At 37.3% G+C, this 19,602-nt stretch overlaps 1 protein-coding gene across 4 annotated transcripts in view; it reads right to left on the bottom strand.

Annotated features, from left to right (window-relative positions):
* Nucleotides 1–19,602, bottom strand: part of CDK8 (cyclin dependent kinase 8) — a 75,110-nt gene that overhangs the window by 22,563 nt on the left and 32,945 nt on the right. For all 4 annotated transcript variants that reach the window (XM_032099470.1, XM_032099474.1, XM_032099471.1 and 1 more), the window contains exons 3-4: nt 18,108–18,218; nt 15,027–15,167 (exon numbers count right to left, since the gene is read on the bottom strand). In XM_032099470.1, coding sequence (XP_031955361.1) covers nt 15,027–15,167; nt 18,108–18,218 — 252 coding nt within the window. The remainder of the gene's footprint in view (nt 1–15,026; nt 15,168–18,107; nt 18,219–19,602) is intronic.

Here is a 19,602-nt window from a genome sequence, read left to right as displayed (position 1 = left end):
TACTGTTTGGATTTTGGTAAGGACAAGAAGCCCTATTCACAAAGACTGCTTTATACCAGATGACTAATCAGCACAGCACTGGGTAACAATTCCTGCACCAAAGATCATCTAACCTAAGTTCAAGGCAGGTAGAGATGAGACGAGAAAGCACAATAAGACAGTACTAGTTAGCAAAGTAAGTATCAACAGCTTGATTCACACTCAGATTTCAGAAGGTACAGAACACATTTAACAATAGAGACAATTTAGAAATCTGTGTAGGAGCCTTCTAAAGCCGCAAAATTAAAAAAAAAAATCCCTCGGTGTGGAATACTCAGTTCACCTTTTTCTAAAGTCAAAGGCCCTTCAGTGAAACAGCTCTGTTTGGAACAGAAGATTCTTCCTACAGACAAAAATATTTATATAGTCACATCACTGTAAAAATACAACATCACAACTCAAAAAAATAATAAATTTAAATTAGATGTCTTATTCTGGAGGCTTCCATTTCTAAAATGATTGTACGCATAGACTGGAACAACGTTTTTAGTTCAAAAAACTTTCCAAACAATGAAATTTAAATTCAATAGGTGGATATCTACCGGAAATCAGTATAGGGATAGTACTGGTATACCTAAAGCATATGTATTTTGAAGAATCCCTGAAAAACACTGAACTCCACTAACAAAAGTCAATACATGGATCGGGAATTATTCTTAGGTATTTTTTAATCAAGTCCACTATCTGGAGAAAAAAAACCCCAAAAACTCCCCAGATTTGTCTCTTTGGGCAACTCATTACACATTAGAAACTTATTTGCAAAAAAAAAAAAAAAAAAAAAAAAGCAGTCATTAGAAACAGAAGGGAGAAAGGGAGAAATCTGGATAAGCATTAGTTTAATTTGTTAATTTTCAGTTTAATTCTAATTATCCAGAAGAAATTGAAGTTGAAACTGCTTATTCAAATCACCTGGGCTGAGCAAGTGAAGCAAAATCTTTCAGCAGTTCTTATACTGTGTTCTGAAAACACTCTACTTTAAGGCAGCTATATTTTTTTATAACTACAAATTATCAACTTAAAGTCCCTGATTTTTGTACTAATAAAGGCATAATTACTTTTGCCATTCATTAAAATAATTTGCACATGCCAGACAAATGGAAATAAGAAACCTGTTATGATCCTAAACCAAATGTGAAGAACCACGCAGTGATGTACAGCTGAGTATTTCAGAGACCAACAAAAGTGTCTGGCAATTCTGTAGAACTAAATTCAAGAAAAATCACCCTTCTCCTCCCAAATCCACCTCAGCGGCAGGGGGAGAATTCATTCTCACGAAAGAATGACCTTGTGACCACGGCACAGCACTAAATCTTATCTTGTCCTATATTTGGCTTTGTAGGACTCCTTATGATTCCTGGACAAGTCCTAATCTTGTGCATTTAATCACTATTACTGTTGAAAAGAGAATAAAGATCCTCACTGAAATATTTTTAGGCACTTCTAATTTAACAATTACTTGCAAAGTGCAAAAAGAAATCCTAAAAAGCAGGCTAATTTCCAACAAGGCAGGTAAAAACCCAGAGAGGTTCACAGATCTGTGAAGAACTTGAGACAGCCACCTTCACCCATCTGCCTGATTTCACACAATACTGCTCGTGTTCACTCTGATCCTGAAGTCTCTGGTGATCAAGGCTGCACAATTCCCGTGCAATCTTCTCTCTTTCATTCTTCTCCATCGCAGTGTCTTTCCTTTCCTTCTAACACAACAGACAAGGTTAGTCCCATTGCCGCTTCTGTTCTTCAGCAGCAGAAGGCACAGAAACCACTGCAAGAACTTTACACTTCCTGGGACAAACATCTCTCTTCAGTCCTATCACCTAGATTAAAAAAAACCCCAAAAACTCTCTCCTGCTCTGTTTCCTAGTAGGCTATTTTTTTTCCTGCATCTGTGATCATTCTTGCTGATTCCCTCTAGCTGTTCTGCCTTGGGCCACCCATTTCTTTGAACTCAAGTGTTCCAAATTACACACTGCTCCTGCTGGGGCTTCACTAATGCTAAATGCAGTGGAGGGATTGTTTTACATGCCTTGCACAGCATCTTCCACTTTATATGATCCCAGCATGGTATCCTGCCTCACTCTGTAAGGCTATTGATTCATGTTAAGGTTACCAGCCACACATATTCTTCACATCTTTTCGGCAGGACTACTACTTTGAACGAACACTGCAGTCACATATGGCTTCTTAACATACACGGAAAATGTTGTGTTCTTTCACAGAGGGGAAACTAGACTTCAGAACTTATCTGAATTGCTGTTTTGAAGGCAAAAACACAAACAAAATGAAAATTATACCAGTCTATGTCTTCATGAGATGTGACAAAAAAAGTCATTCCTGCTGCTCAGAGCAAGTTATTGATAGGAGCAGGAAACGATTATTTATTTCATGTTTGTATACTAGATGTCTGGAAATAATAGGACATTGTCTCATGCTCCAGGTAAAGTATTTTGGTGTTGGGCCCTCCTTTCACTAAGCTCTACCTGACCAAAGCAGTGAGGAACAAACCGGGCATTTTTAGACAGCTTAGACACTGCAATTTTTGATACTTAATACTTTTATCATCAAACTAGGTCTGCAGGAACTATTATTCCATATATGTTTTGCTCCTAGTCTGTTTCTGAAATCACCAGTTTTCAAAGACTGATTTTAAACACAGGTATCAGTGAGTAATCTAAACTCCTCTGGATTACCTATTATGGTATTCTAATGTGGATGCTACCTCCTCTCCACATGTTATTAACTTTTTGCAACATTTCTATGTATAATAATGAACAGACTCATACCCTTTACACCTCCTTTTTTATGCACCTTTTAATAAGGTTTTAGTATAATCCTAACCAATTTTCATTCGGATAATCCAATACTCAAGAGTTTGGCTCCTAAAACATTACTCAGTAGAGGATTCACAGTGATTGCTAGCCACTGCTATTTGTGCATCATTAACGTCTGTGCCACCAAATTACAGACCTGGCCGTGCCATCCATTTCTACCTGTGATGAGCCATGATAATTTATAAGAATGTAACACTGGTTTTCAATTTTAAAAAAACAGCAGTTTAACTTTAAAAGAACAATACTTAGCAAAGGGCTTTTATCCCTAAATTATTTTGCTTTTGCAACCATGATCTCAACAATGATTCTATTATGATTTATAGTGAACAACTTCTTTAGACTTCGAAGTATCATATCAAACAATATAGGAACAGATTTAAAAACACAACCCCACAATCATACAAAGCCATAACTGAACTTCTTCAGCAGTATGTGAGCAAATGCCTGGGAAGCATGAAACATAAGATAGAAATCACTTGCTCTGAAGAAAAAAACAAACAAAAAGGTTTTGAAAGACAACTGCAAGGGCTTAACAAGTTGCAGCCTATTCAGAAGAGCACTTCTGTGGCATAATGGTAAAAATTGTAACATCCTGATGTGGTTTATCAGGTTAGGTCCTCCAACAAGAAAAGCTGTGCAGCAAAACCTACTAGCCCTTCAGCTTGGCTTGAATTCACACGCCATGTCAAGGTCTATGACTCACAAAAGGTGCAATGTTAATGCTTCTTCTGGCACATCTCTAACAACCTTGTTGATCTTCAAGCAGTCATAACCTACATCAAAACATTTCCTTATTATCAAGGTGGGATGCTCCCTTATTGCATTCGCAGGGACTGGAACTGTCTTTTTGCAACGTTTTATGGTTAGAAAAAATAATTGCATTTTCATTCCAAAATAATTCCATTTTCTTTCCACTTTGAACAAAACTGACTACTTCAATGCTAAATAGTACTCCAGCACAATAGCAGTGTCAGTATAACCTTATTCAAATGATAGTATCAGCACTTTTCTGAAGTTAACTTCTTTCCTTGAATTCAAAGATGTGCATTCACAATCAAGACAATTTTTGTTGCATCTACTAACTGATCAGGGCTTTAAAATATATTATAATCAAAAGATCAAGACAAACACTGTTGAAAACAATGGCCCCACAGAACGCAAGAATTAAATCTAAACATTAAAATATTCTTTTTGATTAGAAAACACAGGAATTGTAACAAGCACTGGAAAATTAAGAAAGCCTATTTTAATTTAATACTTCCTGCTAATTATCTTCTTATAAAGAACATCTCAGCACTCTTTAAAATAAATAAATTGAGCATCTAAATAAAATTCTCATTAAAACTAGGAGCCATTAAAATTACCAGTAACAGACAAACAAAAACAAACCCCTAAATTATCAAAGCACACGTGTCCAAAAGTTTTAAAAGTACAGGAAGTATTTGGATAGGATAGAAAATAGATGAATGCTGTATCTATGCCAATGGGGCCTTCTGCTAGTTACCATCAACCATATTTTATCTCTGTTTCAGCCTGATGAAAGCTGTTGGTCTATTATGTTTTTATGCTCTGAACACACTCCAAAAATTTCCTTTCACTGCTGTCACTCAATTACTGCCAGCTTGGGGCAATGTAACTTATTAAATAAAGGCTTGCACACTGCCTAATACACAGACTTTTCTCACTTCCACTGGAACTGAATTCAAGCTGAATAAAAAAAATTAACTACACTTTCCAGGCCAACTCTTTCACTCCCTAAAAATGTACGTCGGGACAAGCTGCAGGGTGTGACTTTCTGTACTAAGCCTCCAAGCAAGGAAAGGTGAGTATCATAGGCAAAAATATTATTATAGCAGGAAAATCTACCATGTCCAATATCATTGACACATCATTCAAAAGTATAGTAACTAACTTAATTCATTAAAACGAACAGTCTTGAAGAAATAGATTTCCTGTGGGTTTTACTACACCAGCAAGTACCCTGTCCAAAGGTTAGGATGACTCTGGATGCCGTGGGCACATCAGAGCAGGATCAAATGCAAGAGGAGAGCTCTGAAACTGGTTTTTAGGTACTATGTTATCCCATATATAATTCCACCTCCCTTTTAAATTCAAAGTTCTGCCTCACAAGTAAGGATTTTGAATGTGTAATAAAAACCCGAGTACCATTTTTGCTCAGTAGTTTTGTTGGCGCAGTTTCCGCAGGGTGACAGGCAGTACAGTACAGCAGTACTGTAATCTCATACATACCAAAACTTTCACACAAAGGCAGAAAATTGCCTTACTGTACTCTTTGGTTTGCATGCAGTTGTGCAAACCCTTGCCATTTCCTTTAAAAGCCCTATTTTGCTGTTATTTTTCATTTAAGTAATACTTCCATATCACCCTACTTGTATGGATTAATTGTCAACTCCTCCCTGTTCTGGATTAAGAAGAAGTACCAAAGGTGAAAAGCCCACATAATTTACTACTATGCACTTTCCAGTGGTTGCATGGGCTTTGCTTCTATTTACCTGTTAGAGCACTTTTGTGCACAGAACAAATACAGTATTTCAAACTATACCCCAAATACCTTGTTTTGTGTCACTCATGCTCAGAGTAAGACAGATGAAGTCAGGAGTTCATAAAGAACAAGCTTTCACACGGGATAACTGTGTCCTATTCATAAGTTTATTTTAAAATAACTCCTCAGATAAGAATTACTCAAAGGCCTGTTTTCTTATCATCTTTTCCTCTACATCATGAATATAGATCATTCATACAGAACATAGCCTTTTCTTTGTACAGCAGACTGGAGTGAAAACACTTATTATGGCTATTTCCTGTATTTTGAACAATCCATACTCCTATCTTTCACAGTATTTTATACTGTGATAACTTTTCCACAACCTAACAAGGTATTTAGCAGTAAAAAATCCAACAAACTAAAGTGCAAACTGCATTTAAGTGTTTCCAAAATCATACCCTAGGGTTTTTACTAAATCCTACTGCAGGATTTTTCTTGACTAAACTTACTTTAAAGGTACATTTGTGATCAAAGAGATTCTGGTCCTCCATACTTCTCTCAGGTCAGAATCACAAGGTATGCTGGTATTTTTTCCACCCGACTAGTGCAGCTCATCACCTTTATGGCAGGAATTAGATCTGAAGTTTTAGCATGCCTTTCCTCTGTAAAACTCTTACCTCTATTTGTATTTACATATATGGATATGAGAGTTCCTGCAGTCAGTTTAGTGTAACTACTGCATGGCAATGCACTGAGATGACCGAGTTTGCCTTCAAACAGTGAAGGATTACTTACATTACTCTTTCCAGCACCAGAATCAGGTATCTGGCCATCTTGGAAAGCCAGCACATGAAAAAACAAGTTAGTAACAAAAGAACGAATTTATAGCTACAGAAAAGAAAGAAGTCTAATAGTCTGCCCATCAGCCGATATATTTTCATCCCCCAGTGTGCAATATATAGATATATGCAGATAGATATAAGTAATCATCTACAAATTATATTCCTCAATTTATTACTTAAATTACACCATTCTACTTCAGTTATCGATTTACTTAAATTACCTGGATTTTTAAAAAGTCAAAATATTTCTAAGCTTGGAAAAAGGCAACAGAAGTATTTCAGCATTTGGCCCTGGCTGAACTATCAATACATTTCTCCCAGAACACATGCCCTCCTCTATTTGACATTCGCTTTTCATGACATTGAAAGAAATGGTCTGTTTTGATACCACATCTTTTTACCAAAGGTACCTGAAAAATGCTAACAGATACAAAGGTTACTTGAGGAAACCAGCAAAGAACCAGCATGTCCAGGTAAGCTTTGTATCCTTAAGCAACCACACAGAATCAAAAGACCAACATAAGCTTTTTTTTAATTGTAAAACATGCAACACAACTTGCATTTTTTAAACTATTTTTTCCTAGAGACTGTAGAAGCCATGCTATCATTTTGCATGTCTACAACTCTAAAGTACCACTTTGTTTCCAGTTTAGAAGTCAGTATGCAATATGAAGACACATGTATTTCTGGGGCTGTAATTAAATGTATATTCCACCAGACAAGGACAAACTTCCCAAAGGCACAGAAAAGGCCTGAATTGGTTTCACATCCTGTAAGGTAAAGATGCAAATGGTTATACAGATCAGTTCTGAAACATTCTATTTGAAGGGCTCCAGGGGAATGAGGAGAAAAGGAAACAAAACCAGTTCTGTTCACATTTACAGCATTTGTAGCCATACAAAGAAAACCTCCAAGTTACTTTTGGATTCAAAATCCGAGTTTCCCTTTTGCAACAGTTTTCACTGCCTGTTAACTGGTCCAAGATTGCCGGTTAAAATTATTCCATGTTACAATGATGTAGAAATGTCAGGAAAAAAAGTCTGCTTCCATTGCTTCTTGTGTCTGACAGTTCTGCAGCAGATAAGGCAAAAATATCTCACTAAAACATCAATAATCATGTAATGCAATTTCATGCCTACAAATTCTCATCTGTGTTGCACTTGTCTGCCCCTAACATATCTGGTGGTACTTCAATAAGCAGTCTTACTTTTTCCATTTATTTTCTGCACCTTGTACTTCTTTCATTTAGAAGTCTACAATGATTTCAGAATGCCAGTTTCAGAAACTTTACCTGCACTTCCTCTAGGCAGTAACAGTGTCTGAGTACTTGTGCCTAAGTTTGGTCATATTATTGGCTTGGTAAATTAGCAAAGCTCCCCTTATAATACATATATTGGTTCACCTTGACTTTCCCTTTAAACTTTGGACAGAGATTGTATTTACTCTAGTTTCAAAACAAGATATATTCATTAATAGAGAGAAAAAAAATTGTCATCAGTATTACTGCCAGTTTTAAACATGAAGGTTGTGAGACTACACAGGATTAATTATTTTGAGAATTGTTTATGGAAAAGAAATACTGAACTAAAAAGAAGAAAAACTAAATTTAGGTTCCACCAGACAAAAGATAAGTGAGTACCCCAGACACACTGATATAGTCAGACCTTTTGGAAACACCTACCAAAGATAATGAAAGGCAACAAAAAAATTACAGATAGGGTTGGGCTTGACAATCAAGCAAATGGGGCTTTAAATAAAGGCAGCAGTCTGAGACACAGATTTGAAAATCCTGTACCTGGAATAGATATTTCTGACCTTTCCTTTCACCCCTAGTTTCATTTATATCAAGAAAATAAATGAGCTTTTCACTTGCAATCAAAAAAATATCCATCAAATCTTCCCCTATTTAGCACTCCATCTTGTTATAAATTGGAATCTAAATTTATGTGGTAAAAGATTATCAAATACCTTTTAGGACTGATTTAGCATTTTTGCTAAACACCAGTTCTTGGATAAAAATTTTTAAGTGTTATCTGTTGATCTCACAGGCTGCATAAATCTTGGGAGTCTGTACTATTCTTTCACAACCCTTACTTAAAACTTGTTAAATGGCCTTACATTTTCTTATAAGTCCTAAGATTACAGATGATCAAACTGTAAAAAGCTATGAAAGATTACATTCAGATTCAAAAATTGCTTGAAGGGACACAGCCTGTGAATTAAAAAAAATAAAATCTTTTTACTTTCTTTAAAGATTGCCAATTTCCAAAATCATCAGGAAGTCTTGCAGTGAAGGCCTAAATACAACTGGAAGAATAGACTGAGAATTTTAATTTATATTTTCCATTTGATGTCAGTACTTAGCACCTTCAGCACAGAATAAAAGATATAGGGCTAATCCAAGAGAGGTCTAAAAATACAAATCTCTGTAAAATTTTAATCCTATAGAATTGACAGTTTTTTAATATCTTAATGCTTGGGTATCTCTTTCTAGAGATATTGCCATGACACAAATGTTTCATACCAAAGTCTGTAACAACTGATGATCCAGTAGAAGTATAGCTTTCATTTTTTGACCACACAGCTTCTAAAAAGATTTTCAGGAATACGTCACCTTTTCCCTCAGGAAAAGAAAATGGTACCATGTCATAACTCTCATCATACTGCAGTCAAGATACATTGCAAAAATGTCCTGCTGCAGTTCAAAGACTGGATATTTCACTGCTTCCTTCACATTGTTCCTTATTCCTTAGGAGCTATTTGATCTTTCATATTCATCTCACACCTGCTCCCACATAGGCACCCCTTGCACCTGGCATCTCTTGATTCATCATGAGCTGGATTTTAGACTTTGAAAGAGCATTAATTGAATTTTTCAAGACAAATCAAATGGTGAAGATACAATACATTCACAGAATGGCTGAGGCTGGAAGGCATCGCTGGAAATCGTCTGCCAGCTTGTTGAGGGTGTGCTCTGTCCCATTGTTCAGGTTACCAATGGTGATGTTAAAACAGCACTTAACTCAGAATCAGCCCTTGGGACACTCCACCAGTGAATGGTGGCCAGCTTAACTTTCTGGCACTGATCAGAATCCTTTTAGCTCTTCAACTCATCCAGTTGTCGATCCCCTTCACTGTGCACTTCCTGGTGTGTACTTCATTAGCTTGTCTACAAGGATGGATGGGATGCAGAGTTGAAAGCCTTACTAAAGCAGGTAACATCAACTGCTGTTGTCCCATCCATCGCACCAGTCTTTGAAGGCTTTCAGGCTGGCCAAGCACAATATTCCCTTCATAAAAATCCATGCTGACTACTCTCAATCACCTTGGTATCTTCCAAATGTTTGAAAATGTCTTCCAGGAGGATGTGATCCATCACCTTTCCAGTGATCGAGGTGAGAGTAACTGGAATGTAATTTCCCAGACTCTCCTTGAAGGCTGGAGTGACATTTGCTTTCTTCCCCTCAGGAACGTCCCCTGATGGCTATGACCTTTCAAAGAGTGGTCTCACAATTATTCGCATACATAAATATGAAGCACATGATTTTATATATCTCTACAGGCTTCTCTATGGTGAACTCAAAGATCTCTCCCTGCTTTTCTAACTAGAAGGCTGGTAGCACTGCAACAATATGCTCTATTTCTACCTTTAAATCTGCATTTGTACAAAATTGACAGACATTACCCAGTCAAAAGTTTGACCTAACAGGCTGTTTTCTTCAGGTTTTTTTGGCTATTGTTTGTTTTTTTTATCACTGCTATGAGCACCACCTACTAAAATTTTGCAGTCTCTTTTGATCACGTCTACATTTTCATTACTTACTGGTTTGAAAGTCTAATCTAGTAATACACTAAGAAAGTGCTCAGAAAGGCAGGCAAGGGAGTAGTCATGCTCCCTGTAAATAGAAACATTAAGAAACACTAAATAATATTATTTTTAGCTATGGAATATTTAGAACTATAGTACAGTACAACTCACAGGAAAGCATGTAATTATAAGCATATGCAAGAAAATAAAGTTCTGCCAGACACACTGTTCTTTTGTGATCTCATTAAAGTACACACCTAATGAAAAACACCTTGGAAACAAAAATCTTGGGAAATGGAACAGCTGACAACCAGAAGAGTGATTGGGTTTGGAATGCTGGGGTTTTTTTTTCCTCCTCTGAAAGCAAATCATCAGCAAGCCATTATAATACTTTTTTGGAAATAACACCTATCACTTGCTGATCTACTTGAAGTACAAAATCACCCTGAATTTTAAAGCTGCAAACTTATTTCTAGTAATGTGCACTACTACTACTTTCTTCTTTTCAAGGATTTAGGTTCACTCCTTCAAATGACCACAGCTTTGGAAGCTTTACACAAAGACAAAAGGGCATTCCTGTATTTCTGAAGTAATCCTTAAATATTGACAGGGAGACATCCTTGGATTCTGAAGTTCTAATGAGGAACATGGTTAATTGCCAAGGTAAAAGTTCCATATATTTAACTTTGCCTAAAGCACACATTTAATTGATTCACTTTACAGAGCCTGGAGAGTTACTAAGATCCTGTCTACAAAAAAAGACTCTTGCCGTGGCTTTTCCCCATTCATTGTTAAAAGAACATCTTTAATGTTCTCACTAATCCCAAAGCTGGTAGCAGGTATCCTTGGGAAGAGCCCAGATCTCAGAAAGCCATGTGCCAACTGTATTAAAGCCTGACTGCCTCAAAGCTTATTAAAAGCCAGTGCTCATCCCAGAGCAGCCCTTTAGCTGAGCTGTACACTAGAAGCACCTTCACCAGACTGCACTGGCACCAGTGCCAGTCTGCAAATGCTCACAAACACAGTGACACAATCCCAGACTAACTAGGACACGGATGTTATTGACAAAGGCTAGGAGACTGTTAATTCCTTTGGCAAGAGATAGGAGGAGGAGAATGGGAAGCAGAAGCCCAGCACTCTGTTCCCCACTTCCATACCTCACTTGCCAAGTGTCAATTCATGTGTTCAACACCCACTCACGCCATGCACAAAGAAATGGGCCTGGGAATGTAGTCTGAAGATTTAGGAACAAAAATAATTTTATACTAGTGTCCCAGCTGCAGTACTACAAGACATATGAGATTTCCTCTAGGTTTTTTTGTTTGGGTTTTTTTGGGGGTGGCAGTGGTATGCTTTTAAGCACTGCTGCACCATGGAAGTATTTTAAATAGCTTTGATGCCAACTCCATTATTAATGTAAATTGCAGACTAACTTTCTTACTGTCACCACACAGAAGCTGTGGAGGGGTGCTCATCTCTTACCTGAGACTGGATCCTGACTGTGTAGACAGGACTACTACCAAAAAAATTAAATAGAAATGCACTTCCAAACACTAACAGGCATGGCTTAAAAGTTACTGTACCATGCAAAGGCGCCTCTATTTTAAGCCCGTTACTTGAAAAAGCATGCTGCAAAGTGCATCCTGTCTTTTCCCTTGCTGTTGAGGTTGCATACTGATGAAAACAGATCTATGGCAAATCTTCTGCTTATGCTTATTTTTAGTGTGGAATAAGAACCTTGAGTAAAGGAGGAAGTCCAATAGCTGCATATTATAAAGTGGAAAAAAATACTCAGAAAAGAAGTCAGCAAAATGCAGTATGTTTCAAGCATGCTTGATAACTAAATTCAAAATATTATTAAAACTATAATTGATGCACTTTACAGTAATTATATGAAGTGTTCTTATTTCCTTCCTGCTATAGTCAGAGTATGAATAAACAATCTGCTTTCAAATGCTCTCAGCCACGAAATTTTAAAAAGCTGAAGAATATGCAAGTCAAATAAGAAATTTTAAAAGGGCTGGCATTTATTTGTTGAAAACTTTAACTGGTATGTTTCAAAGACTTATGGAAAAGCCAACTACTCAAGCACAGTAGTATTCAAGGCAGTATTCAAAGGTAAATACAATCAACATCTCCCTTGCTCTGATGGAAACGGTGAATTGGCTTTCATGTACCCAGTGAAAGAAAAACAAACAGAGTCAAGTATTTAAGTTACTGAGAAGATTTGCACACATTTCCTTTGTAAAAGACTCACCATGACTACAAAACCCACAATAGACAATTATTGTCTTCCAACAGATTTTACTGTTTCATACAGAATACAGTCACTTTATACAAACCTTACATGAGTTGAGATTCCTTGATTCCAACATTGTGAAGACAAATTTCAGTCTAAGTTAATGTGATTTTAATAGCCACCAAATTTTACTGCCTGGCTTGTAGATGCTAACAGGAAAGGAGTTGCTTTATGACATATTTTGTTTCTGGTTAGAGAAGTCAAAATCCTAAAAAACCTCCAAAAAACTACCTACGTGAAAGCTAACTTCACTAAGACATCTTAAAAAAAAAACACCAAAAAAACCCCAGCAGGAAACCAACCCAAACCCATAAAACTGCACTTAGATGGAAGATAATTATACAGATAATTCACACCCATTTTAAAAAATCCTTATCCTATGAGAGAATAACAGATTTTTCTGCCAAGTACTATACTCTTTAGCTTCCTACCACCCCCAAGCACCATCACTCTTATAATAGTGTATGACATGAAAGCAAGCATGTTACTTAAGCAGCTTTGTGGGTGTATCTAAATCCAGGAAAACATAAAACATCTAGAAACTACAGCAATACCTATCATTTTAAAGGCACAGTAGGAAAAACATAGTAAATCTCTCCAGCCATCCAATCTGGAGTTAAAACTGGTGATTTAACACTGATATTCCTGACGAAAAACGTTACAGGTATCCTGGAATAGAAAATCACATCTAAGCATTAATGTCAGTTATTCTGCTTTGAATCAGAATACATGTGTTAGTGGAGTCCCAATTCTCAAGCTTAACAAATAGGCCCCTCCCTTCCCAAGACAAAACACTAAGTAGAATCCCTTCTGTTTCTGTTCCAGGTTATTTCCAGACCCTGATAAAAGAAAGCAAGCATTGGCAGGTACAATTCTGTCATTTGGTCTGCATGAAACATGTGCCTTCTGAATTCAGCTCAAACTGGACATTTCAAAATAACAAGTCTGAAGGTTTGCATGGACAAGGTGGCACAGGCAGCCCCTGTACTGCTCTTACAGGATTCTCACCGACACAGCTTGACAAGGTTCCGGTGGAAAGACCTCTCATTCTCTGCCTCAAGCTTTTGGTCTGTTCCTCAGATTATCAAAAGATAGCCAATTGTGATGGGTGGATTATCTGCTGGAAGAAAACTTCATGCTGAACTGAGACCACCAACTCATTTCAGAGAAAATAAGATGGCAGTAGTTTTTTTTGCAGTTGCCAACTTAAACTGTATTTGAGCTACAGACCTAGATGTGAAAGGCTCTGTAATAAATTACCAATCTCCTGAGCCATCCAGTTAACAACATGCACGATTTTCTTTTAAGTGTAATTTTAAGTTCATAAATTTTCCAAAACTGTAGAAAGTAAAACATCAGAAAAATTTAGATGCTTGATGACAAATCATTTGCTTCCTGTATGCCTCTTAAAAATATAACAAAGTTGTCTAAGTAGTAACATGCACTATGTATTTTTATATTATGTTTAGCTCCAGTACTTCATGAGTCATGACAAAGCCACCAGAATCTTTTTGATTTTTTTCCCCTCAGTGCTGAGGCTTTGGTTCTATTTCTAAAACCAGGAGCAAATTAAAACCATCCATAAAATCACTGCAATAAAGCAAAGTTTCCTTGCATTTCAGTTCTGAAAATGCTATTTATCAGAGGTATACCTTTTTCCTTCAGTTTACATGGAGACACTGGCATTCTGTAAAAGCACTTATCAGGCATGAAAATAGATGACAAATAAGTAGTCCTTGACCACATTTCCAGGAACACTACTAAAGCTATTTCAAAGATAAAAGGTGACTCTGGAGGAGCAGTAAAGAAGCCAGACTTATTTCACCAAACATGGAATATCATTGGTAATACTGACTCATAGGAATGAAAGGTCATAGGAATGATACCTCTAATCACTGAAATTTCACTCGTGCATGAGAATATTGTACATAGGCGGTACACTCAGAAGTAAATTGAAAAAAAGAATGCTATCCAAGAATAGGAACTACAGACAAGTCGATCAAGGAAACTAGCCAATTTCAAGACAACAGACAAAAAAGACCACTTAGCTGTGGGCATATTTTGAAGGAAAATATATAAGAATTGGTGAGATTCACCAGTTGAAAAGAATTTGCTGGTTAAAGACACTAACCCAGGTTAAAAATGTTTTCCTTATATTGTAGTTTGGATAAACATTCGTTTACTTGCAGAAATCATCTTAAGTTGTCATGGCTATACTGCTGGTAGATTATAAACATTAGGAGAAAATCAGGGCTTTCAAAAGTTACTTTCCGACGTTAAACTGATAATTTCAGAAAAAACCTTTTTTCAGCCATTCTTACAGCCAATCATTCTCCCCCACCTATACCAAAGCTGTATTTAGTTATTTATCTTGCCTGCAGTGATACTACTAGAGGCATTTTCCGTACCTCAATGTGCCTGTTATTTAAATGAACCCATTTAAAATAGTTTATTTAGAAAATCAAAAAACAAAACCAGCCATCTGATACACCTGCTCTCATAAGCATATCAGATCACAGCCAGCTTATAAACTTCACTCTACTAATCAAGGCTGTCTTACTGCAGTATAAAAATATGTATTAGTACATGCTCTTAGCACAAAGGTTTTTGCTTCCCAGTGGTTTTCCATTAAAAAAAAAAAACAACAATCCTTGCCCTCAATCATCATCCCAGTGCTAAAACCCATTGCAGATCCACTTACCAAATCCCTGTGTAACACCCAGTTAGCATGCAGGTAGTGAATACCATCTAGGATCTGATACAACAGCGACTTCACCATTCCCCGAGGTAACTGAACTGGTTTCTTGTTTGCTTTAGAAGCCCTGTGAAACTTGATTATATGCTGTAAAGAGGAAAAAAGAAATGAAAATAAAAGAAGTGCAATGTTTACACAACAAGATTGCCATCAACTCCTTACAGACTTCTTCAGGTTTTTTCAACCTTTCACGATTTGTTTTCCAAACTAAAAAATTAATACTGTACTAGGCAAAGTGATCACTGTCCCAAAGCAATCTCTCAAAAATTAAATTGGTAGTTTTATCCCAGCAGACAGCTAAGCCCTGCAAAGTATGAAGAATACAAAACCAATATGACCATCAACACAAATTTCCTTGTAGATCACTGATCTTGAAAGTTTTAGAGGCATTTTCATTTGGGGAGTCTTTTTGTTAAGACAGGCTGATATCCTGCACGTCACAGAATTACAAGTGTATTACCTCCTACATTATTTCACTTTTAGGTCTTCTCCTACAGTAATAATGACTGTAACATTCGAGACCTAATGCCAAGCAGAAATTTTTGCAAACTGTATTAGGAATTCTATACATTTAAATCAGAAGCCCAGATTTATTCCTTCTTTATTTACTATACCCTTACAGCACAGTACTCTCAAAACAGAAGCTGTTGACAGATCAAGTCTACAAATCTATCCATCTGAAAGTAAGCCACCAAGTCAGACACAGAAAAAGAACCTTTAGCAATTCTAAGTTTATACACAAGCAACGATGTCTGGCACCAAGGAGGAGCCCAAAAGGACGTGTTGTCTTAGCACTCAAGTCCCAGGTGTCACTAAGTTCAACAGCAAGGTGTGCCACAGTCATGGTAACCATTTCCAGGTTTGCCTCCTTCAAACAGCCCAGATCTTGTCTACCAAAACCTGGCACCAAACTTCTATCATGTGCTCTTCCTACGTTCATGACCCCTCATATTCCAGGTGCCAGCTAAGTAACCCAACTACCTAACACCCTTTGGCAAACTGCCTTTCCTCTCCTGCTGCAGCCCAGCTCCATACAGCCTGCCCTCCTTTGCTTCAGGCAGCAAGCTTGGCTTTCCTGTGAGCAACAGGCACATTTCTGCCCTGACAATGGTAAAAATGGAGATGCACAGAGCAAAGAAGCATTGATGAAAAGGTGACAGTCTCTGCACCATCAGCCAAGCACCACACGCACAAGCATCCCTCAGCCTGAGCCACATGCTTCACCTCCTCTCACCTCCCACCTCCACCAACTCCAAAACAAGTGTTATTTTCACACAGTGGACAGAGAGAAGTGAATCTTCAGAGACAGAGAGAAAAACAGATGGTTGTCCTAGACTTTTTTTTGTTCCTGCTCTAATACACTCTGTATTATCTGGCCCTTTCCCAGTCTTACTTGAGACCTGCTGTGCTAAACACAGAGCTGGAGCACTTGATCCATAGCTGGCTCTCTGGGGCACACAGGAAGCCCAGTTACAGCAACTAAGTCTCTCACATCCCAATACAGTGAACATCCAGGAGCTGGTACAGCTGGGGAATTCTGAAGTTCATACAGGTATATGCATGTAAGCATAAAGGTCAAAATTGAGGGTCATTCCTAAGTTACTTATGTACAAACCAGTGTTTCATTAACAAAAACGCTTCTGTGGTGATTTAGGTTAAGTACAAAGCAATGCAGAAATGTATAAATACAAACAAGGACAAGTCATAGTCAATCATCCTAACAAATATGAAGCCTTGTAGCACATTTTGAAACAAAAAACCCCTCAGACCTTCTTAAACCTCTGTAGCTTAGCATATCATTAATATGGGGGAGCAGTGAGAAGAGGAGTGCTCTTAAGTTTTCCCTCATACTAAAATGAAAACAAAACAAAACAACTTCACTCCCTCAAGATGTTGTTTCTGTTTATCAGCCTTTAGAATGTCTCAACATTGCAGCTGTTGGTAACTTTTTAATCTCCAATTTTATTTTGGTAACAAAACCCCAATACCAAGTATCAGAACTTCCAAGATATTTAACTGTAAGAAAATATCTTTCATTTAGCTTAACAGAAAGAAAACTGACACACTAGGGTTTTAGGCAAATGCTACAGAATAATTCCCAACTACAAGGAACACCATTTTCCAAAGAAATTAGTTTTACTTTGGTTTGTGCTAAGTGACATGCTGATGAAAAAACAACTCATGACTCATACTGTGCAATTCTCACATGTACACATTCATAAAAATTTCCACCGTGTTCTAAATTGTTTCTGTTGCATTCTTGGATGCAAATCTTGGCATCTTTTAAGATTAGTATTTGTAGCATTGAGGGCAATGCTCCAAATCTGTGTCAGCATTAATTTGAGGCGCACACACCTTTTTTCAGGGAGGTCAAGGCTACATTATATTTTTCAGTTTTTACCATGTTACTTTATTTTTTCAAGCATTCCAAATGGATATTAAGCTTACAAATATTCGAGTTAACACAGGAATACAGTATATATCTTAAAACAAATTTACTTTGCCTGCAAGAGGTTTATATTTTAAAGCTGTCTCTTGCAATTAGGAATAAATAGCTTTCCTCCCAAATACACAGAATTTCTGCAGACGAGTTGAGTAAAAATTCTTCCCACTGAAATATATGAATTAAATGTACAGTGTCACTACTCTCATTTCATGCATGCATGGATGATAATGCAACTAAAACTCTGAACTGTCCTATTCAGAAAATAAGTTTGTCATTTTTCAAAGGCAATTCACTTGCATAATCAATTACATCTTCCTGCACCCTACTGTAGCTGTAATGGGGGTTTATATCTACATTTAAGTAGACTTCTAGCTACTGAGAGCTCATTTCTGCAGATTTTTATCTTTTTGAAGAGATCACAGGTTAGCTGTCCATTGCTTTTCCTTTAGTACTGAAAATGCTTCCAACAAACATGTAGGAAATAGCTATACTGTGTTTTAAAAATGATGTGTCTCCCCTGACCTCGTCCCTTTGCTGCAACTAAAACTCTAAGCCTGGTACCTACAAACAATTCACCTTACCCAGAGGTCATGCTCAGCGTAGTCAAAGAGAAGCCACACTTTCCTATCAGCATGAGAAAGGAACACCTTTTGCAGAGAAATGACATTTGGATGCTTGAGCTCCCGCAGCAACTGCAAAAGAAAAAGTCCACAACAGTTATATCCATACATCCAGAGCTGGGATACTTACAACACAAGCAACAAAAGTTGAAATCTGCAAGCCATAGAAACCCACATTTTTTCATGAAAGAACCAGTCATTAGTTTCAAACCAAACCTGAAAGTGGGTCATAACCCCCTCACGGCATTCACTTCCTACTCATGTTCTAAAAGCTGAAGTCTATGTAAAACCTCACTATTATCCAGGACCAAGATGACTCTGCAAACAGCCAGCTGTGGCATCTGCCCTTTCACATAGGCTGTAATCTTCAACAATCCCATTTGGAGTACTCCATTTTCTCCTCACTCTCAATTACTGCAGTCATTTGAGACTGAATGGGATGGCTCATGTAGAGGTGTCAATGCAGTCAGCTAAACCAAGGTGTGGGTTTGTAAGGTGGGCTCTGCTGATCTACAAGGTCACAACTCTATACAGAAGAGGGTCCAGATTTTTGGCACAACATAGATTACAGCAGTTAGTACATTCATAGAAGCCACCCGCAGAAAAACACCCACTTCAAGAGAAAACTATTCTGGATGCATAAAGGCTGGTGAAAGGTAACCTGGTACAGAGCTCTTGAGCTGAAACAAATCAGGCTTCTAACAGCGGAGACATCCCCGGCAAAGGGACACACCTAGAACTTCTTTCAGCAGCAGTGAGCCACTAAACCAGCTCAGCTGCTCCAGAAACTATAGTTGACCCCACCAAAAGGAGAACAGATGAGATACAGCACAACAACTGAATACAGACAGCATCAGTCTATTTGAGCTTTACTGGTCATGTTACAATCATACTGTACTCACTCCCTTGCTAAGGAAGAAACAAAAGCTTTGTCTAAGCAAACTTGTGACTACCCAAAACTAGTCAAATGCTTGCCAGTTCAGTGTGCCAAAAATGATGACTTTTATTAAAATGATTTTTATTAAATGAATGGTTAGGGCTTTTTCTTTTTTTAAAAAAAGCCAAGGGAAAATTAAAGGACTCTTTGAATACAGAACTTACTTCTGAAACAATCTATTTTCAATAAAATATAATTTTTCCACTACACAACAGAGGAAACAAAAAAAATCATTCCTTTCTATTGATACTATTGATACCTTTGTCATATGTGCTAAAATTTTACTGCTACTGAGACAGTAAAATGGAAGCGTATATCTGTGTTCGTTTCCTTCTCTCCTATTTCATTTGAGACAGACTCGCATTATGACTCACTGACCAGTCAGTGAGGCATTTCTTGAGTAAAAAACCTATAGCTCACAGAGCTTTTACCTTAAGTATGAGCCCAAACAGGGACACAGTGTAGAGGAGACAAAACAATAGAAATCAATGCAGAAGGCCATAGAGTTTGAGCCTAGTA

This window comes from Corvus moneduloides, chromosome 2, assembly GCF_009650955.1.
Source record: "Corvus moneduloides isolate bCorMon1 chromosome 2, bCorMon1.pri, whole genome shotgun sequence".
NCBI classification, from domain to species: domain Eukaryota; kingdom Metazoa; phylum Chordata; class Aves; order Passeriformes; family Corvidae; genus Corvus; species Corvus moneduloides.
This window is presented reverse-complemented; position numbering and strand designations above follow the sequence as displayed.